Source organism: Myodes glareolus, chromosome 25 (assembly GCF_982192425.1).
Source record: "Myodes glareolus chromosome 25, mMyoGla1.1, whole genome shotgun sequence".
NCBI lineage: Eukaryota > Metazoa > Chordata > Mammalia > Rodentia > Cricetidae > Myodes > Myodes glareolus.
The window spans coordinates 36,229,500-36,252,275 of NC_142050.1; the positions used below are offsets into that span (position 1 = coordinate 36,229,500).

A 22,776-nucleotide genomic window follows, 5' to 3' on the forward strand; every position below is an offset into this window, starting at 1 on the left:
CATCTCAAGTCATGTCCGCAGACAACTAGGAGCATGAAGCTTGACACTTGAAAAGAATGGCTGAAGAGATGCCCATTTAAAGGTCAAAAGACATTTCCAGGGTTCATGCAGAGACTCCTGGAGAGCCCCTTTCCAAGTCTACGGTAGAAACGCTGGAGGCTGAGGTTAATCAGAGAGAGGAGAAGCCGTCAGAGAAGCTGTCTAGGGAAAAGATCATCAGACTCATGTCCTAGGCTGGACCCACAGAGGGATCAACCCCCTGATGAGCCTTCTCTGCCGTGGCATGAGGCAGCTGGTTTCCCTCGGGATGGGGACACACTGTGGTCTGACTCTCCAGGCCTGTGTCTGCTCCGTCCCCCTCTGGACTTTCCCACTCTACCCTACTTTCGAGAATCCAGCTACTCCATGCTGATTCCTTCTTCTGTGAGCCATAAAAATTGCAACTGTGACCTGTTTTGTAGGTGATGACTGTGTCACTTAAGAAGAAACAAGGAGGCTGCTGGGCAGCGTATCCCAACAGCAGCCTTCTCCCAGCCACTTACTCAGGTGACCCACACCTGTACTGGTCACTTCCTTCCCCTCCTCAGGAATGAGGTGGCATTCTGTATTATTGTCCTCTGACCTCTACCTGCATGCTGTGGTCCAATATGGGCACACACAATAAAAACAATAACTTAAAAAAAAATAGTCCCAAGACCAGTGTTTCTGGGAATCATTTAGAAAGTTAATATTTAATATCAGATCCTGACACAAATGCAACATATTAATATACTGTTATTTGGGTTTTCGTTTTCTTTTCCCTTAGAACTAAGAAAGCTCAGAGGGTGGAGAAAGTGTGAAAGAGTCGCTCACCACGTTGGCTGTCTCGGTGTTTTGTTTATAATCTTTTTAACTTTTATTTTATATGTATGGGTGTTTTGCATGCATGTATATCGATGTGCCTGGTGCTCACAGAGCATGTGCCTGGTGCTAACAGAGGACAGAAGAGGACACCAGATCCCCGGGACTTAAGTTACAGGCAATTATGAGTCATCACATGGTTGCTAGGAATCGAACCCAGGCCCTCTGCAAGAGCAGCCAGTGCTCTTAACCACTGAGCCATCTCTCCAGCCCCCACTGTTGGGTTTTGAACAAGGTAATGAAGGCGCTGACTTCCTCCCATAAAAACCGGAAAGTTAATGAGAAATTGATTTTCTAACCAGAGGCATATCCTAATTCATGATCAAAGAAGAAGCCATCAGAAACCAACCACAGAGAAACAGTATTGTTTATGTAACAATGTTATCAGGTCTACAAGGATGTGATCCAGGTGGCAGTAACCGGGGAAATGCAGGGAGAAAATGTCACCCAACATTATGGACCATTACCCTCCAGGCTGGGAGAAACAGAACGCACTCTGTAAAGAGAACTTTCATTTTTCCTGAAACCATTACTGTTAAATGTTCACTTGCTAGAACAAAATTAAATGACTGTCCATCCAATCTGTAGCTTTGGAAAGCCTGCCTTATTCATTCCTCTCAACAGAGGTTTGGGGTGAACCTTCTGTGACCTTCGGTCAAAGCTTGTGCAGTGTCACCGGTGGGCAAGGTGCTCCCCAGGGCTCACAGACCACTGTGACTACGGAGACTTATGTGACTGTAGACAGAGTTCACTCCACCAAGCAAGCAAAACCCGTGAATGTACACCTTCGTGGGAGACACCACAGAGCCATCTAGTAACGAGACCCAGACCACAGGCGCCTGGCTGGGGTGTGCACACCCACCCCTGGGGTTTAGAGACTCAGTAGCTATAGGGCCTGAACCGAGCAGGGGAGTCCACTAAGGTTTGTCTTCACTCGTGGATTAGTCACGGCAGGGTTACCTAGCTTACAGAGCTGTTCTGTAGGTGAAACAGAGCTACACTGCCTCCCACCACGCTTGGACGGCTACTGTTGCCCTTCCCAGGACAGCTCTGGGGTTTGTTTGAGGGAGTGGTGTGCGTGTGTGTGCACCTGTGTAAGTGCTCTGTCAGAGAGGATATCAGCTGCCCTGTTCTATTGCTCCTTTTGGGTCTCTCACTTATCTTGTAGCTAGGCTGGCAGCTAGACATCCTCCTGTCTCCACTCCCCACAGTGCTGGGGTTATTGGTAGAAACAATTTTTTTTTTTAACGTGAGCGCTGGGTCCCTGAACTCAGGTCCCCACAGTCACCTCATGCTTACTCACCAGGGGCTCTTACCCACTAAACCCTCCCTCTAGTCCCTTGGCCCTGGGATTTCTACAGAAAGCCAGAGAAAGAACGCCAAAGGGGAACTTGATCAAAGACTCATGCCAGTTCGCAATCAAAAAGATGCAACTGCAAGATGTGTCTTACCCTCGAGCTTGGCAAAGCCCAGAGATGGGTAACGGGCTGTACTTCAGAAAGAGGAAACAACACTGGCACCTCTGACTCATTGCTAGAGAGAATGCGGATTGCTTCAACTTTTCTAGAGAGCAATTTGGCAGGGCGCATCAAAATTTAATGTGTGCATACTGCCTAGGCCGGTGAGTCTATTTCTGGGAATTTATCCTACAGAAGTTACTAGAAAAGTGTGTAAAGATACATGTGCAGTGGTAACGATCAAGAGTGCAAAGCCATAAATTACAACCCACTAACCTGGTTCCCTGCAGCAGAGAACATCCGCAGAACCCACTAAACCCTCTCTCTGGTCCCTCGGTCCTGGGAGCTCTACAGAAAAACTGTCCTGTGGCATAGACCTGCACATCCCAACAACACCAAGATCCCACAATGGAGTGGAAAAATGCAGATCGCCAAACGACATGTCAGATATGATTCGACCGCTTTGCACATGTGTTCATGGGCGCTTGTAGGTATGGAAAACTAAAAAGAGAGACACTGAAATGCCACAGCAGTTATCTGAAGCAGTAGGATGTATGCGGTGATTTTTGCTTGCTAGCTTGTAAGTTTTCCAACCCCCCTGAAGGCACTCAGTATGTAGCACGTTCTACACAGCAAATCCCATCACCTGATGACAGCCCTCTTGTGATCCTCCACTGCCAGGACCCACTTCCTCTCACATCTAATCCTTGATTCTGCCACCTCCACACTTCACACCGGGTCTCCTCCGAGGCTCGTTCTTGGATGACTTCCTGCCATGAGGCTTTGCATGGCCACGTCCTCTGCCGGGAACACTGTCCCCTGAAAGACCTTCTGGGCTTGCCTTCTGCCCCCTTCAGCTTTTAATTCAAACTTTACTGCTAAGGGCTGAACCAAAACATTCCCACAAAGCCCTCACCCTAGGACCTCAGAGCATGACCTCATGTGGAAACAGCTCACCACAGATATAAATAATTAATATGAGATCAGACACAAGGAGGTGAGTCCCTGATCCATCATGACCAATCTTACAAAAAGGTAAAATTGGAAATGACGCACGGGGAAGATGGAGCGATGCTGCCGAAAGCAGAAACTGCCACAGCATGACCTGGAACAGAAAAAACTTCAGCGCCTTCAGAGGGATCGTGGCAGCACCATGATCTCCAGCTACAGAGCACCACTTCTGCCGGTTAAGTCTCCCCACTGGTGGCACTTTGGACACCACAGCACACTAACACAGACACCTTGCAATGGGACTCCCGAGCATCCCAGAATGAATCTCTAAGCCTCCCCCTCTCTGCCTGACCACTGATAGTATCCACGACCAAGGGACACGTCGGGCCCAAGGGCCCAGCACACAGGGAGACACGCTACAAAAATGGGCAAAGGACACAGAACCAAAAACACTAAGCAATGCAAGCGTGTCCTGCTGGAGCCTGTGGTCTAGTGGAGGGGACTGAGAATAAACAGACGGACAGAAACATAGGTGGTGACAGTGTCGGGCACAGAAGAAAGCAGGCAGGAGCTTAGGAGCCATGAAAGCACTCTTGGTGGAAAATGCCTCTTTTGACTGTGTGGGAGCTGAGAAGAGACCCGCAGGAAGGGAAGGAACTGAAGATAACATCTGAGATAAGAATGTTCTAGACAGAAGGAACAGCAAGTACTAATTACTGCAAGCAACGCATATTGTTTTTATAATCAAGGAGGGAAACCAATAAAGCTATTGCAGCCCTCAAAACACATAAAAACAAGCAAAAGCCCAGTTCCAAGGGCCGTGGAGAACAGTGGGCTTTTACAAATTTTTTTTACACTATTTGGAAGCAGGGGGATCACTCAGGTGTAGCAAAACCCTGTCACAGAAAGAAAAAAAGAAGGAAGGAAGGAAGGAAGAAAAAAGAAAAAGAAAATTTTTATAATTCTATTCAGCCTCTATACAGACCCAGGATGAAAACATCAACCCTTCTGTACAGTTGCCTTGCCCAGCCCAGGCCCCAGCCAACAGCCCAGGAAAAAGCACTCAACCTCAACAACCTGAGGTAAGAAGGGAGGAGAGGTCAGGTCAAGTGAGGCAAGGCAAGGCAGTCCTGAAGTCCTGGAGATCTTTGCTAGAACCGCAGGATGCTGGGAAACCTTGTTACCACTGCCCTGGCCATCACCTGACTCTGGCTGGGGTTCCCAAGGCCACCTCCCACTTGCTTTGACCACAGAGGCTCAGCCTGATGGTCACTCCATGGTAACATAGTATAAAACGTGATGTAACAGCCAGGCCCCACTTCACCACCATTGTCACTTTGTAAACAACCAATTCCTAAACACTTCCCCTTAGGAAACTGACACTCTGTAACTTTATACAGCCCTCTATGTTCCGCCTCCCAGGCCCAGGCAACAACCACCCTTCAGACTGACTAAAACTTTCACTACACCCAGCACCTCACCCAAGAACTGTCCAGCATCTGTCCTTCCACCCTTGACTGGTGTCAGTCACAGTTCCTGAGGTCCACCTATGTTACAGTGTGCCACAATGTCCTCCCTCTTGGGAGCTGAAGACACACCCACATCCGCTGGTCACCATTTGTCACCCCCCCCTATACTCACTGGTCACCATTTGTCCCCCTATCTCCTGTCTCCAATCCTTAACACCTAGCCCACTTGAGTCCGGTTCACACAGCTTAGGGAATCAGGGCCGCTCATGCTGTCCCCTGTAGGGAAGCGCGGATCAGTAGCAGCTCTCTGACCCCATCCAGTCAGACACCAGCTCGGGCTGCTATCCTCCACGCCCCCACAAATCCAGGTGGGGCTTTTAACAGTGACTTAAGGACTCCTCACTAATTAGGGAGCAACCAAAAATCCTTGCATTCACCCAAGCTCATCAAGAAACTGCTGAGGCTTGAGCTTCCAGACCTCAGGGAACACACAAATTATGTGAAGATGCCTAAAAGGTAGCTACCTCCCGGGGGGGGGGGGGGGGGACACTTCTTTGATGTTCAAGTGTGGCCCAAACTGGCCAATAACTCTCTGTGACCCCAGGATTGACCTTGAACTCCTGATCCCCCCCCTCACCTCCTGAGTGCTGAAATTTCAGGCACTTTCCACCAGTCCTGCTGAGCCTCTGAGTTTCTGACAGACTCCCAGGTAATGCTGATGCTGCTTGTTTTGGGGACCACACTGGAGCAGAGAGCCCTGGGCTCCTGGCCTTTGCCCAAGTCTCCTAAAGCTGACTCCATGAGACCATTTGTTCTGTATGTTTTCAGTCCCCCCCACCCCATCCTTTGAAAAATCCTCCAGCATTTTAAAACAGACCTTCAGACTATCTGGCTCCAAAGTTAATCCCCGCACCCAAAACGCTAAGTGATGGAGGGCTCTTTCCACAGGCCCAAACAAGAGGAGCAAAAACAAGGCCTCAGCAAGTTTCCAAATGACGGCACAGAGCTGTGAATGCCCAGCCTACCAGAGGAAGAGCGGCCTCCCCATTAGCCCTGACCGTCCCAACTCAGGGCCAGAGCCACCTGCTCATTCCCCACCAAGTATCTGGTGGGACGAGCAGAGTGTCCCCCTGGCCGACTACCAGGACTGTCCTAACTCCCTGCCTGGCATTCCAGCATTCCCCTCTTCTCCTATGGAAAGCAGTGGCAACTTCTCAGCTCCTAGTTCCACCTCCGCTTAACACCTCCCTCCCTCCCTGAATAGTCACTCGCTCAAGGCATCTCGGCCCCCAGAGCTGTCTGCCTGAGTCTCCTCTGGTTTCCTCCTCTCTAGAATGAATTTCTCCATGCTTGCCCTGGCTCCCATCCCTTCCAACCATGAGCAAATCCATTCCTGCCCTCTCTGCCTCCCCTTCCAGCAACATCTGTCTCCTCCGGCCCCAAGACTGGCTCATGTCGACGCTACCTCTTGAACTTCTTACTATCTTATTTCATCTCTTGGGCATACACAGCAAGCACACAAAACAGGAGACACTTGCCCTCCGCAGGCCTGGGCCCTCTCCAACACTGGTGCTCCTGAGTTGAGAAACCGCCTCACAGAAGCTGGGTATCTACGTGGGAAAGGCAGAATTCAAGATCTGCATCCAACCCTCTATCTCTTTTACTAGCCATGTTGGGCCACGGCAGCACCAGTATGCAGAATACACATCTCCCACTGTATCCATGCCAACACAGTTACCAGAACATGGGTACTGCCTAAATAGCACTATTCTTTGAAGTTGAAGGGCAAAGGATCTGAACAGGAAGTTCTCAAGACATAAAAATGGTCAAGAGGTCTATAACAGGTGCCCAGCGTCAGTAATCACTGGGGTTATGCAAGATAGAACTGCATGGAGACTTCGCTTCACATCCGCTAAATGGCTGTCAAGAAGACCAAAGCAGAGTCCTAGGGGCAGCCATTGTACTGAGTCACCGACTGTGGAGAGTGGAGAGCGGAAGGAGCAGGCGCTGAGAGAAAGGTCCTGAGGGAGCTCAGGAGCTCAGGGCACTAGGGAAGAGAGAGCAGAGGCTGACACTACCTAGCCCCAGGGGACTGACCTGGAAGCATTGCCTCCACACCCAGGGCCTCTCAAAGTTGAACTTAACCTAGGAACTTGGCAGTTTTGGATCTCAACTCAGACCGCCTAGGGTGGGACCGTGCAAATTCTATCTGCAGGAGCAGATGCTGCTGCGGGATGTGAACGGCAGTGAGAGGAGCAGAAGTTTTCACCAACGAGTACAGATGCTGGAAGCTGCAGGCCGCAGTGCTTGGTACCTACAACACTGCCAACAGAGGGGAAAGAATGGTGCGTACTAAGCAATTGCCGGACCGCTTGAGCTATGTCCCCAGTCCCTGCCTTTTTTTTTCACTTTTCCCCTATTTTTGGTAGAATTTATTTATTTATTATTCATTTGTTTTGTTTGAGTGTGTGCACGCATGTGGGCACACGTGTGAAGATCAAAGGACAACTGTAAGAGTTAGTTCTCGCTGGGCGGGGGTGGCGCACGCCTTTAATCCCAGCACTCGGAAGGCAGAGGCAGGCAGATCTCTGTGAGTTCGAGGCCAGCCTGGTCCATAGAGCTAGTTCCAGGATAGGCTCCAAAGCTACAGAGAAACCCTGTCTTGAAAAAAAATAAATAAGAGTTAGTTCTCCCCTTCCACTATGTGGGTTCCAGGTCATCAGGCTTGGTAGCAAGCACCCTCTCACAGAGCCGTAAGGCTCCACCCTTTCCCCAGTTTTACTTTGAGGTGGAGTCCACTTATTACCAGGCTATTGTCATCCAAATTTTCTATTCTCTTGTCTCAGCCTCCTGAGAAAGTTGTGATTATAGGAGTGACAATCAGCAGACAGTTTAAAAAAAAAAAAAAAAAGAAAAAACAAGATTTGGGGGTAGGATGTTTGCCTCGCGTGCATGAAGCCCTGGGTTTAATCCCAGCCATCTGAGGGTGCTGCACACTTGTAATCTCAGCACTTAGGAGACAGAGGCAAGAGATCAAAGTTCAAGGTCAGCCCCAACTACACATCAAATAAGCAGACAGCCTGAGGTCCGTGAGGACCCAATTCAAAAAAAAAAAATTAAGTTGTTAATGCAACAAGAAGAGGAATCTGTCTGTCTTCGGCAGATCCTTGGCCTGGCATATCTAACAGACAAAGACAGAAACAGGCCAGCTGCATCTATACATTTCCAAGGCATCCAAGATAGCCAAAAGGGAACTTTACCTCCACCACTGACGCAGACAAGGGCGACGTGTCTGTGGTCCCACAGTAAGTTATAGATAGACAAAAGGGGTGTCCTTTAGACATCTGACATCTAATCTGTCCAGCAACCCTGCCACCTGAGCACACAAGAAAGCTGGGCAGTCATAACTTACAAACAGATGCCACCAGTCAGAACGGCATCGTCCTCGCTAGGAAAAGCCACCTGGTGTAATTATAACCACGGTAATTAGCTGCTGCTACCACCCAGGGCAGACAGAAAACCCCTGCTGCCAGGTCCCTGGTGACTTTTAAGAGTCCCCTGGTGAGGGTTCTGTTTTCAGGCCAGAGGGAGGCAACTTCCTGACAGACTGAAGCTGCTGCGGAGGGAGACCCAAGGCAGAGCCCTGTGACCCAGCAAAGACCAAAAGCGTCAAGAGAAAAGCCAAAACCAACCCCAACAGAATGGTTTAATTCAAATGTTCTAATGGTAAAAAGACAGCTGTGGGGCAGGAGAGACCCAGACATTAAGAGCTCTGGCTGCTCTTGCAGAACACTGGGGTTCAAATCCCAGAATCTACATGGTGGCTCACAACTGTCTGTAACTCCAGTTCCGGGGGAGCTGATGCCCTCTTCTGTCCTCAAAGGCATCTGTACTCATACACTTAAAATACATAAAACCTAAAATAAAAAAGACGGCCGTAAGACATAAAACATCTGTCTCTATTAATATTCACGTGATGGGCTCACACTATTTAGAAAAACAGTTCCAAAGCATTAAATCCCTACAGATGAGCTTTAAATTGGTAAAATAAAGATCCCCAGACTCTACCAAAAGATCAGAATTTAGGGAAAGATGAGCTCCAGAAATCTAAATCCTGTTGTTGTTTTGGGTTCTGTTCCTGTTTGCTTGAGGCAAAGTCTCACCATGTAGGCCAGGCTAGCCTCAAACTCAGGATTCCCAGCCTCTACTTCAAATGCTGAGATTAAAGGCCTGCAATACCACACTCTATTTCAGAAGTTTAAACTCTGAACAAGCATTCCCCAACCCCAAATAACAGGGTGCAGGAGGTCTGGGAATCACACTTCACATGCATTTTAATTCCCTGTTTACAATTCTAAAAGAGGGCTTACAAATACTCACCTTGAAATGACCAGCAGCTCATTAAGACAGAGAAAAATTAAGCAAGCCACAGTACAATTGCACGGGAGAAGTGACGCAAAGGGAAAGCAGATCTCGCTAATCACAACAACTGCACACTTCTGTGTCCCCAAATTATATAAAAAGTGGGGCCAGTGAGATGACTCAGCAGGCAGAGGCACTTGGCACTGGAGCAAGGCAACCTGAGTTTGATGCCCACAACCCACGTACAAGTGGAAGCACCAACTGGACAAAGTTGTCCTCCAACCTCCACACTCTCGCCACGGCACACACCCGTACCGACGCACACACGCAAACCCACTAACTCTTTTTTCAATTATGTAAAATGTAAAAGAAGAGGCCAGGACACAGCCCAGCTGGAGGACTGCTAGCTTCGCATGCACAAAGCCCTAATTTTATCCACCAGCATGTAAAAGATGGGGTACAGTGATGCCTGCGGAGGCAGGAGGGTCAGGAGTTCAAGGTCATCCTCAGTTACCCAGTGAGTTTGAGGCCAGCCTGAGTTATATGAGACCTTGCCTCAAAAATTAATTAGTTGATTAATTAAGTGTAAAAGAAAACACATCAGAAGGGGGAATGTGATAGTGGGAACAGTGAAAAACTTCAAAGAATACAAATAAAAAATAAAAATTCAACACTAAAGAAGTGTAAAAGGTAAAAGTTGAAACAATGTATTACAAATTTAGGTAACAAAAGTGTTTAAAATAATCAAAGGAGCCAGGCATGGTGCTGCACACCTTTAATCCCAGCACTGGTTAGGCAGAGGTAGGAGAATCTCTGTGAGTTTGAGGCCAGTCTGGCCTGGGTTTTATAGCAAAGGTCTACCTCGAAAACAAACAAAACCTAAACCAAACACAGTGCCATCTATGAGCTGTGGAATTGTGGGTGAGCCACCCTGCCCTCCTTGCTTGTCCTGGGGATTGAACCCAGGGCTTGTGCATGCTACCCAATGCTCTACTGCTAAATCCTACCCCAAGTTCTTAGCGGTTGCGTTCTCCATCTTTCATTAACTTTCAGATTCTGTGGCGCTGCCAATGTCATGATGATCATAATTCTTAAATAGCCTAGTCCCTGAATAAGGAGCAGGGTGCCATTCTCTCCTTTTCCGCTGTGAGTGGCTGGCTACCTAAAAGCTCTACATTCAAAATAAGTCCCCAAGCATTTCAGATTGTCTCCTCAACAGTGAAATTCAGAACCAAGCCTATATTTTCTTTAAAAAGAAAAAACATGCATTTAAAATGCTACAGAAAATAGAAATGGACAACAGAGCAATGCAGCGCAGAGATCTCACTGAAGACTGCAATAAGGGGACCACCTGGAAATCAACTCCATTGAGCCAAAGAGAAAGATGCTGAAGGCACGGAGTTTATCATCCAGACGCAGGAGGGACTGCTGCCTCCCAGAGGAACTGCAGACAGGATTAAGGCACCCCCTGCACCCTCAGGACAGGCCCTCAGCAAAGTCCATGCCCACACTGCTACTGAAAGGACATCACTAAGATGAGAGGGTCCTGGTGCCACCACGTCCCAGGATCAACAGCTAATGGCCATCCCCAGGCATCCCACAAGCCACCCTCCACCAAGCTGGATTCCCAGAGCCTGCCCTCAGACCACCATCAAGAAGTCATCCCTGAAGACCCTCCACCCAGCAGTTCCCTCAGAGTGGGGACAAACATCCACACTTGCTTACGCGATAGCTCTGGGTTTGAAGTTGGGGCCCCAAGGCCGGGCCCTTGAAGCTGGATGCTATGCCCACTGCATTGCACTCTGTGCTCCTGCCCAGAAGTGGCTGTGCAAACCAGAGAAGCCCAGTAAGCAAATTAGTGCAAAGGTGATGTTTCTGCCTCTGTGACGTCAGCTCTGGAAGAGACGGATAACTTCACGTCTCCAGGTGGGATGTTTGGATTAGGGGTAGCAGGGAAACAGAAAAGGGTGAAGCAGTGTAAACTGACCCACTGCTGAGTTTAAATTTAGCAAAGTAACTTTATTGTCTACAGCCTCTCTAGAATATTCAGATGGCAACGTGTGTGTGGGAAACACTGGGGCCCCAGAAGCTAAGAGTATCACAGAATCTGGAGCCAGACTCTCCTAAACACCTGTTAACGCCCTCCTCTGTAAAGTAGGAATCCTAAAGCCTAAGTCCCAATGGGACTAGGTCATATATATAAATCGCAACACCCAGGATACATATCAGTGAAAACAACTGGTGACCTAGGTCCTGCAATGGGCAACTCCAGCAGGATCCACCTTTCTCTGCTGACTAAAGACAAGAGCACTCCAAAGGGCTGACTCCTCTCCTCTGAACACTGAACTCTCATGGCCTGAGACCGAGACTGGAGGTGGTAGCTTGGGCAAAGTTTCTGGACCCACGGTACACAGCCTAAAAGACCCGCTCCGTCAACCCCGCCTCTGGTGTGGTTCCCTGAGGCAGGGTTCCATCCAGCTAGAGGAAATCTCTGGCAGCTTCAGCTTGGAACCTAGCCTGTGGGTCAAGAACAGCAAAGGGGAAGGGATGGATGGAGCATTCCTTCCACCATCTAGCCTGCGACCTTCAGCAGGCAGATTCTGCCTTAATTTCCTCACAAGTGAGTGAAGCAGTCCCATCCTATGTCCCCTGAAGTCCCCTCCTCCACCATCCCCTTCCTGGAGCTGCTTCTAATACCCACAGTCAGGCCTCAGGGACACCTTCAGGTGTGTTCCACTTCCTGCAAGCCACTTGGCAGTCCTCTGGCCCGGCTCCCACAAGCAGGGAGGGTTCTTCTGAGCTGCTTTCATGGCTTTTCTGTTTTTCCTGTGCAGTGTGAAGAAGTGTTCCACCCTAAACCGCTTCTCCCACCTTCCCTTTCCTACCCACAAAGTAGCCAAGCATGCCTGTGTGTGCTGGGGCAATCACAGGCTTGCCTGTGTGTCACCTCGGAGATGGTCTCCAGGCCATCCTCCCAATGCACACTCAGGGCGGACAAATAAACATTTCAGAGAAACAACATGAATTAAATCATTTCCTCGACAAACAAAACCCACCCACACGCCTCATAAATCATGTCTCTTAATCCCATGCTGATGAAGAGTCACTAAATTGCATCTATTGTAAAACCAACCATGACTCCTTTCATGCCCTGACACTCCAGACTCAAAATATTTTCACACTCCATTGTAATGCCTTTGTAGAGGCTATACCAATAGCTAGTTCCCTGGAAAGATCCACGGCCAGGGCGCTTTCCAAGAGATTTTTCTTTGCATGTTCTTTGTGTCCTGGCGCACTGGGGGACACGGCCAGCTTGCCTGCATCTGGGGGAACACTGGCTGTTCACGGCAATGCACAACTGCTCTACAGCACACACCAGATGCACCCCTTTGCCCCAACAATAAAAGTATCCCAAAACATTCGCTATCGCCACATTTACACAGCTGTGCACAAACACAATTCCGGTGCCTGCATTTTGCAAAGGAGATAAAGAAAACAGGCATCTTCAGAGCAGAAACCACCAGACCCGCCTCGGGCAACATGGTTCACGGAAGGCTAGGCTGCAGACCTTTTACCAAGACCGGCCAGGAACCGCTCGCTCTTTTCCTTTGCATCTATTCATTTCCTCCATGCTTTTATTTGCTGGGCCCAGGAAGAATGGGAAAGCATCTCCAGCAAGGAGGGCGAGGGAGCGGTGGAGAATAAAAGAGGATGGGCGGGTAGGGGGGAGTCAGAGGGTGGCGAGCGCGGCAGCGAAGGCGGGCAGGGTGGTGGCCCCGTCCCGGGGGGCTCGGCGAGGCTTACCTGGGGCGCACGAGGCCGGCCGGGCGAGCAGCAGCAGCCAGAGGCCGGGGAGCAGCAACCCCGGGCGGCGGTGGCGGGAGGAAGGCCCGCAGCCGCTCCGCCCCGGCACCAGCGCAACCTTGGCGCGGGGCTCCCACTCCATGGCCACGCGTCGGCTCCCCGGCACACCGGCCTCGCGGCGTGGGCGCGCTCGGGCCCGGGACGCGGGCGGCCGCTGCGGCGAGGACTGGGCGCCGCGCACCGGCGCGCAGCGAGGCCGGCGAGGCGGGGGCGGGCCGGGCCGGATCCGCGGACAGGGGCCGCTAGCACGCCGGCCGCGCCGCTCCGCCCCCTCCCGAGCCTCGCAGCCGCTGCCGGGCAACGCACGGCCCCGCGCGGGGAGGCGAGCACCACCTCCCGGCCGGCCCGGCGTCTGCCTGCGGGCCGCCCGGCGGAGGGCGCGGCGGGTCCCGGGCCCCGCCCTCCCCCAGGACCCGCCTCTCCGGAGGGCGCGCGGGACGGCGCCGCCCCGCACCAGCACAGCACCCGGGAGGCTCTGGAGGAACAGTCGGAAACCCGGGGATGCTGGCGATCGCTCGTCCAGAGCCGCCCAGGCGGAGCGGGCAGCAGGTGTGTGTGCCGGGCGGCCAAGGTCCCGGGCTGCAGAGCGGACAAAGCCGAAAGAAGTCGGGCTCTCTTCCCCGGAGCCCGCGTACAGGAAAGGCTGAGGAGGGGGTGCCCACAGCTCTGCCCATCCTTTGCCTTTCCAGAGCTCTGCCACCTTGAAAAGGTGGGTCTTTGGAGAGACCTGGGCCTACTGCCCTGAGCTTCGAAGTCTTCAGAAAGGGGCTGCTGAGCCCCAGACACACTCACACAGAGTCTGACCTTTTTCGAAGAAAGTAACACCAGTAAATGATGAAAAAGACAGCGCTGGGGGTTAGTTTCCAGAGAAAATAGTGGGAGGGGGTGAGAGTTAAATTTTCTCGGTGCTGAGAGCCCACCGTGTGAACTCCGAAGATGAGGAAGGTCTTGGAAGACACCACGATTTTATTTCAGAGGTTGCTCCAGCCATAATCCGAAAGCTGTGCACGAGGGAAGTATCTTGTTGATCAAGAAACTAAGACAGGCAGTGCGAAAATGTGAGCCATTCACGCTGGCCAAAGGATCCAGGTTACTCTTCAGTGAGGCAGACAGAGTAGGCCCGAAAGAGCTGCCCAGTCTTGCAGGGCCAACCCATCTATCTAGGCAGAGAATCAATAGTTCCTCTTCTGAAAAAGGCGGGTCAATACCTGTTCAATTTCGGGGGAAATGAGAATGTAGGTTAAAAGCTTTTGTGGCTGACCCTAATTTTTGTGCTTCATTGTGTCTACTCGTAAGCAACCCCCATAAATTGCTCTCTTGCTCCCCCCCCCCCCCCCGCCACACCCACCCACCGACAGAGTAATCTCCCGCAGACCGAAGTGGAGCCTCTGCTTGTCTAAGCATGTCTGAACCCTGATTACAGTAGCCCTGGGTATGGTCCTCTCGATCCTAGGTTTTCTCTGAATTCTTTGTATGCACAACTTATTTGAGAACAGACCACCCACCTGGGGCAGCTCTTGATATTTTGTTATATTTTTTTTATTATGAACTTGGGCTTTGCCTCCTCCCACTAAATTAAAAGGAAGTTCTAACATATTGTCACCGCCCCACACACACACACAGGTTCTCCCATTACCCCAGGAGGATTTCGTTATATATGTATTGAGAGGAACCTATGCATAGTCTATATTTGGCTTCAGCCTCCAGGAAGTTCCCAATTTGTCTAGACTTCTGGGTGGGGCGATAGGAACCTCCCTCTCCATTCCCAGTCCACTCAGACCCTGCTCAAAGTAAACAAGAAAACACAACCTTGGGCTAATAGGAAGGACTCCTGGGCATCAACTCCCTAAGGAAAAGCAGATCCCTAGAATCCCTTGGTCTCCTAGCTCTGAAAGCATAAAACCAACCTCTGTCAGGAACTGGGGCATTCTCTCTCAGTCCGGGAGAGTGTCTCCCAGGGCTCAGCTGGCAGATAACATGACTCTGCAGACCCGGCGGGAATGGACGGGCATGTATGTGTGTGCATGCCTCCACACATAGTCACACATCTGTGCACATTTGTGTCTAAGAATAGGGATCAAGACGCAGCCTGAGAGCATTCATATGAAATTATGCTATGACTCGTTAGTCCTGGGCGGAGGATATAAGAGAAGATAGAAAAATGGGCTTTTGGACACTCACCCAATTCTCATTTTGCATATAAATAAGTAAGAGACGAGTTCTCCCTCAGCCAAAGGTAATACACCATCAGCTAGACGGGGAGAATCAGCCTGGCTTCTCAGCATACTTCCAGCTTGGTTTGGGAGAAGAGAGAGGTAGGGTCAATTTTACCCCTAGATCTGGGGCATAACAGGTACCACTCTAGGCTTCTGCCAGCTGTACCCAGCCCCACAGACCCAAGAGTCTGATAAGCCGAGGGAACACCCACCAGGACCCATCCTCCTGTACCTGAGTGCCAAGGACTCCAGAATTTCACTCCTTTGGCCCAGCTCACTTCCAGAGCCTGCGTAATATCTTCCTGAGGTCTGTCCTCCCCAAAGTGGGCCCACAACTGGTGAGTCTGGCTTCAGGGAGTAGACAAGGGACAGTTGTTTGCCAGGGTGGTGATGGGGCTTTCACAGGTGGATAGGGTACCTACACAAAGCCTACAGGATGAAGCAAAAAGCCAAGGATGGGAAGAGGGTGTCAAACATGACCCAGGGGCACATAGAGCATCTTTTCACAGTTTGTTGGGTCTTAAATTCTGCCCTTGAACCCAGCCCTCCAGGTTACTAAGAAGGTCTGCACACTAAAGAGCAAAGACAGATGCTTTAGTTCATAATTTTCTTTCTCACCATAGACCTTGCTGATAATTCGCTGTGTGCTGTGTGTGTTCTCATTTGCCCGCTATCCTATTAACTCTGCTTCCCAATTGACCACGACATGAGCAAGCAGGGCCACAACTCCCGAGCCACAGGGATGTCCCTTCTCTTCCCCACCACGATGAGCTGATACCCCTGAAACCAGAAGTCCAGATACACTCTTCCTCCTTACATTGTTGCTGTCAGGATTTCGTCACAGCAATAAGAAACGTAACTGATACAAGGGCCACAAGTTCCAGTAAGTTCCAGTAAGCTCCATCCCTCTTCCAGGCAGCTCCGTGGTTTCTCCTTTGTTCAGGCAGCTGGCTCAGGCTGAGAGTCTTCTTTGCAGCTTGGCTTCTCTGAGTCCTCCTCACAGCTCTGCACTGTGAGTGTGAGATGGATTCTCAGCATCTTAGTGCTTTCTCTGGCAGGGAGGGACCTAAAGGATCTGGTTGTTATTCCTTTTGATCTCTGGTCCCTTTAAGGGACAAGCCACGCCCACTCCCAGCGACTTCTGGCCTCTTGTCGCCATCTTGGCCTCTTTCTGTTCTCTCTCTTGGCATGTGCACATGTGTCTCTGTCTTTTCTCTCTCTCTTTCTCTCTGTCTCTGTCTTCCTGTCTCTTTGTCTCTCTCTTTTAAGTAATAAATGTTCAGCTTTATGTCTATTTACTGTGTCTTGTAAGCCTTTTATCTGCCGCCTGCTCACCCGCCTGCTTGGGTGACTCTCCCGGCCGCATGACAACACCAGCCTGTCCGGGATGAGCCACCGCTCTGCCACTCTCCTGTGGGGAATCTGCACCGCTCTGGCAGCCCTCTCTGCCTGGCTCGCAGCAACTGCTTTGCAAGCCCGCTACCCGGGGATCTTGGGCAGGCGGCTCAGGGGGCATGCCAGCATTTTTTAAGGAATATTACTGGTCAGCTTCAGGGACTTCCTGAAGCTATTTTGAGGTTTTCGTTTTGCCCCCCCCCCTTTTTTTTTAACTGTCTTGCTTAAGGAGTTTCCCTACAGATGGAATGTTTTAATCCCAGAGGAAACTTATTACACAACATTTTTATCCAAACTACTTATAATGCTATAGGGAAAAAAAAATAAACGTCAACATGACTATTGCAAAGCAAAAGATTTAGGATGTCAGAATGACATCACTAAGTGTTCAAAAAGGGCGTTTGTGTTTGGTAGGTCGACAGGAGGAAAGCTTCATGAGCTGGGATGTAGCTCAGTGATAGAGCACTCACCTAGCATACTTGAGGCCCTAGGTTCAATTCCCTGTCAGAGCCCATGAATGTGGATCCGGTCCACCTTGACCAAAGGTCAGAGAGTTCAGGTCTAGTCCTGCTTCTTCAAGGTTATGACAGGAGGTTTGACCCAGGGAGTGACTGCCTACAGGATGCTTGGCCTAAGGTGTGGTCACTGCATGTCCTGCCCAAATAACAGAATAATTAACTTGGGATACAATTACTTGATATTTCAGGTATTAAAGTGGTAATTGCTCTGTTTGTTTTTTGTATCAGCATAAAGCAGTCTTTTGCCTTCTTCCCCCACCATGGTTTGGATTGGGGTATATAAAGCCTATCTGCTGGAGAGATTCAAGAGCACTGCCTGCTCTTCCAAAGGTCCTGAGTTCAATTCCCAGCAACCACGTGGTGGCTCACAACCCTCTATAATGAGATCTGGTGCCCTCTTGTGGAGGAGACCTTGCCAGTCATCCTCATCAACTTAGACCATGAAACCCAATATGGACAAGTTCAATAGAACTGCCATATACAGGCTGCCCATGCACGCTTCAGCATGGCCAGGGCATAAATTTCATTTTTCAATTTTATATAAATTATATGGAAAATAAACGCAGGTGGATTCAGTATTCGCTGAGTTGCCCTCCTGACTCTATTCTGTGTCTCTGTATATTTCTTTTGTATCTCTGTGTTGTCTGCCTAATATTTCTCATCCATATGCCCCTACCCTGGAACACCTGAAACCCATCAAGGCTGGACCACAACAATCCCAGCACTAAGTAGCACATGAAATGGACTTTAGGAATCAGAGAGTGCAAGATTCAGCAGGAATTGCACTTGGAGGGGACGGATGGTCTGAGCAAATATATAATGGCAGGAACACAAGATTTTTCTAATATATTAGCTCAACTGGAACCCTGGTCCCAAGCCTAGCAACTAATTAAAGTCAACTGGAGTCCAATAACTAAAGCATACCATCCCTGGGCCACACCTCCCGTAATTAAATTCAAATGTCTGCCCTTAAGGCTAGGGCAGCACTCTGTTTAGAAAGCTCCCTGGGATATTCCTGTGCAGTCTGTCCGGGATGGCAACCGTCCATCCGGGATGGCAACCGTTCGGTGAGAGGGGTGGGAAGAGTTGATGCACAGGAGAGGAGGAGAAACCGGCACAGGACACGACCTCCGCTATAGGGCCAAAGGGTCTGAACTCCATTCGCAGGCAGCAGTGATCAGTAAAGATCTTTGGGAAGATTATTAGACTGAAGCACAAGAAAGATGACCCTATTAACGATGCATAAGACCATCTGGAGCGGAAAGGCTGGAGAGGGGAGGCCAGTTAGGACACTGCACCCCTGAATGCATGAAGCGTGAAGGACCTGAACATCTCCCACCATCAAAGAGAGCAAGCTTCAATTTTTTTTTCCTTTCCCCCTATACATGAATATGAGGGAGAGGGGCATTCTTCAAACCTACTGCTGAGAATGTCAATTGATAGAAGCCTTTTGGACGATATCTTGACATTTATCTAGCAAAATTTAAAATTGGCTCAACATGTAGCCCAGAAAGCCCAACTCAAAATACATATGATTTCTTGGGACAGGAAAGATGGCTCCATGGTAAGACCACTGGCTGCCCTTCCAAAGGACCTAGGTTCAATTTCCAGAACTCAAATGCTGGCTCACAACAATCTGTAACTCCAACCCCAAGTCATCTGGCACACACACGCACACACACACACACACACGCACGCATGCACGCACACACGCACTCACACACATGCACAGAAACAAAATACCTATACAAAGAAAATAAATTTGAAACATGCATGATTTCTCTCCCTCCATTAACTCATCCTTTTTTTCCTTTCAATATTTAAAATCAACTCACAAGATAGCCCAGAAAGCCCACCTCAAAATATGTATGGTTTTGATGGGTGGTGGTGGTGAACACCTTTAATCCCAGCACTCAGGAGGCAGAGGCAGGTAGATCTCTATGAGTTCGAGGCTAGTCTGGTCTACAAAGTGAGATCCAGTACAGCCAGGACTACACAGAGAAACCCTGTTATGAAAAACAAACAAACAAACAATATATATATGGTCTCTCCTTTCCCCTTACCTAGCCTTCCTCCTACTTTCTCTTTTATTCTCCCTCCTTTCCTTTTTCTTCTTTCTTTTCTTTCTTTTGCTCTTTCCCCCTTTCTCTCCCACCCTCAACCTTTCCCATGTTTTTTTTTTCATTTTTATATCTTTAATTTAGTTAGATAAACTTAGTCAGGCAGTTTAATTCAAGGAAATTCACCTTTTTAAAATGTTCACTAGGAGCAAGGCATGGTGTCACATGCCTTTCATCCCAGCCCTTGGGAGGCAGAGGCAGGGGGATCTCTGTGAGTTCAAGGCCAGCCTGGTCTACAAAGTGAGTTCCAGGACAGCCAGGACTGTTACACAGACAAACCCTGTCTCGAAAAACCCAAATAAAATAAAATAAAATAAAATAAAAACAAAATAAAATAAAATGTTCACAAAGTCTTCTGAAGCCACCACCACATTCAAGATAGAGAACACTGCCATTGCCTCAAAATTTCCTTCCTATCCTCTTGCCATATCCTACACACACCCACACATCCCCCACAGACACACACAAATCCCTGACATCTTTGGATATTATTTGCACATCTGTAGTTTTGCTTTTTCTTGAATTTCATATTATTGGACTCATACAATATATACAACTTTTAAAACTGGTTTATTTAGTAGATATCAGTTGTTGCATGTGTCAGTAATTTGTCCCTCTAGGTTGCTTAGTAATATTCCATTGAGTGGCCATACCACAAGTTGTTTATACATTTCACTAACTGATCAATATTTGGGTTGTTTCCATTTTCTGGGTTATTATTTGTTGCCCGGTATTTGTGTAAATTTGTGCTTCCATTTTTCTTGAATAATACTTTGGAGTAGAATTACCATATTCTGTAGCAATATATATTTATATTTATAAGAAACTGATAAATTGTTTTCCAAAGTTGTATATATATATATTTACAGTCCCACTAACAATGTATGAAAACCCTAGCTATTCTATATCCTTGCTGACAGTTGGTTTTATTTGTATATGTTTATTTGCTCTTGTTTATGTTATTACAGTATTAGGATCACTGAATAACATTTTCAGCCCTCTCTAAATTTCATTTTGAGACAGGGTCTCACTAAATTACTAGGCTGATCACAGACTTTCTATCTCCTACCTCAGCCTCCCAAATGGCTGAAGTAGCAAGCATAAACCATGGCACCAGTTTTGTCATGGTTTTGGTTGAATGTGTCTAGTAGCTGTGCACAGATAACTCATTCTAGCATTATTCTAGCTAAGCTCCAGGTCCTGTGTGTATTTGGACTTACTGGTTCTTCTTTAGTACAGTGTGTTTTCAGATCTTTTACCCATCTTACATTTGGGTCATTTTTCTTCCTTCCTTCCTTCCTTTCTTTTTTTTTTTTCTTTTTTGTTTTTGTTTTATTTTGCTTTGTTTTCCCAGACAGGGTTTCGTTGTGTAACTCTGGCTGTCCTAGAACCTGCTTGGTAGACCAGGCTGGCCTTGAACTCACAGAGATCTGACTCCGAGTGCTGGGTTTAAAGGCATACACCACCAGTGCCTGGCTATGGGCCTCTTTCCTTATTGCCAACTTGTAAGCATTTTTAAAATAATTTTGGTACAAATCTTCCATCAATGAATGTTTTGGCAATATTTTCTCTTGGCCAACAGCTTGCCTTTTCGTTCTTTTAATGGTATATTTCAAAGAGCAGACTTTTTTTTTTCTCACTTTGATGAAAGCCAACCTTTCTTGCGTTTTTGGCTCACGGTTTTTGTGTCATGTCTAAGAAATATTTGACTAGGCAAGGCTGGATTAGGACATGAGATGAAGAGTTGACTGAGTCCTGGACCGGTGGCAGAGAGCCCAAGTAGCAAGAGCTCTGGCAAGGAAGAGTCAGTTGGGTCTGAAAAGATTCAGCCAAAAGGCCAAAGATGCAGACATGGAAATCATCTGTGGCAGGTTGTTAGCTACAGATATGAGAATATATCACTGTACCTGGGAAGAGAGGAGGTGAAAAGACAAAGGAACCCGGAAGAGTTACTCAAGAAATACTTTCATACCAGGCACGATGATGCCCGTCTTTAATCCCAGCACTCAGGAGGCAGAAGCAGGTGGATCTCTGAGTTCAAGGCCAGGCTATTCTAAAAAGCAAGCTCCATGACAGCCAAAGATACAGAGAGAAACCCTGTCTCAAAAAATAAAAACGAAAACAAACAACAACAACAAAAGAAATACACTCACTGTGGAAAAGCTGAAATGAAGCCTCATAAAAGGCCAACAGCAACTTTTGGACAAAGCAAGGAGTGCCAGTGAACACACTGATTGTCAGCCTGGCAGCGTCCAGAATTATCTAGGAGACAAACCTGTAGGCATGTCTGCAAGGGATTCACAACCACCCGCAACTCCAATTCTAAGTAATCTGATGGCCTCGTCTGACCTCTGCAGACATTGCAAGCGCATGCGCACACACACACACCACACAAATGAAAATGAAATAAAGCTATGTAGTGCACAGTACAATATAAAACAATATGAATGTCTGGAAGGAATGCAACATTTAAGATTGTTGTATAAGATGATGTGATCTGGGATATTGTTTTCCTTGATAAGAATGTCACAGTCGTATTTTCAATCAAAAATTCTTAGCCAGCCATAGTGCCTCGTGTTTTTCATCCCAGTACTCAGGAGGCAGAGGCACCCTGGGCTACAGAGTGAAATCCTAGCTCAAATAACAAAACCAATGAAAATAAATGTTTAGAAAGCAACGTCTCCCCCCCCCTCAAGATAAGAAAAAAGTGCCATCAAGGTAGAGGCCTCTGTGGCCAATCGCTCCCTCTTTAAGGTCAGTCTTGGGGTTAGGTGGCAAGGTTTGGAAGATTACAAATAGGGAAATCAGGAAAAGGAGCCTGTCATTGTGAGCTACAGTTGGTAGGGAAGGGGTCATGGAGAATGTTGGGGTTTAAGCTGGGTCTTGAACAATAGAAACATGGGGAGCATTCATTAAAAGAAAGAAAAAGAAAAGGAGAGGATAATACAGAAAAAAAAGACAATCAGGTAGATGTAAACAGAACACAGAAAAGGACCCTTGCTTATGTGACAGATTTGGGGACAAAAGAGCAAATAAGGTCAGACTTAGTCAATCTATGATCTCAACTAAGTGACCACTTCAGTTGATCTCAGCTCCCAAAGAAGATATTCTGACTGCCAAAGAGAAGCCATGGGCCTGGGAGACAGCTCAGAGGGTAAAGTATTCTGGATAAGCATGAGGGCCTGAGTTCCAATCCCCAGCACCACATAAGGGACCAGGAGAGGTAGAATGTGTCTGTGACCAGCACTGGTGCGGTGGAAAGGTAGACAGAGAGATTCCAGGAGCTCCCTGGCCGGCCAGCCAACCTAACCACTGTAAACTCCAGTTTCAGGGAGAGACTCTGTCACAAAAATGAGGTAGAGAGTGGCAGATAAGGACATCCCACCATCAAGCTCTGGTCTCCACAAGTACTCATCCAGCAAAAGCACCTTCACATACATGTGACACACACACACAACTAGAAGAGGGAAGGACATCCTTACGGGGCTGGTAACCACAGAGGTAAAATGGTTAAAACCAGGATC

At 48.4% G+C, this 22,776-nt stretch overlaps 1 protein-coding gene across 5 annotated transcripts in view; it reads right to left on the minus strand.

The window, feature by feature from the left end:
- Kiaa1549 (KIAA1549 ortholog) overlaps nucleotides 1–13,283 on the minus strand; it is a 128,459-nt gene extending 115,176 nt beyond the window's left edge. For 2 of the 5 annotated variants that reach the window (XR_015736675.1, XM_087901768.1), the window contains exon 1: nucleotides 12,944–13,131. Coding sequence is in view for 4 of the 5 variants with exons in the window: in XM_087901768.1 (XP_087757894.1) it covers nucleotides 12,944–13,085 (142 nt within the window). In the remaining variant the exon portion in view is untranslated. Of the gene's footprint in view, nucleotides 1–12,943 lie in introns of all 5 variants that reach the window. The other 3 variants (XM_087901771.1, XM_087901770.1, XM_087901769.1) reach the window with 3 other exon arrangements.
- Nucleotides 13,284–22,776: the final 9,493 nt, after the last annotated feature.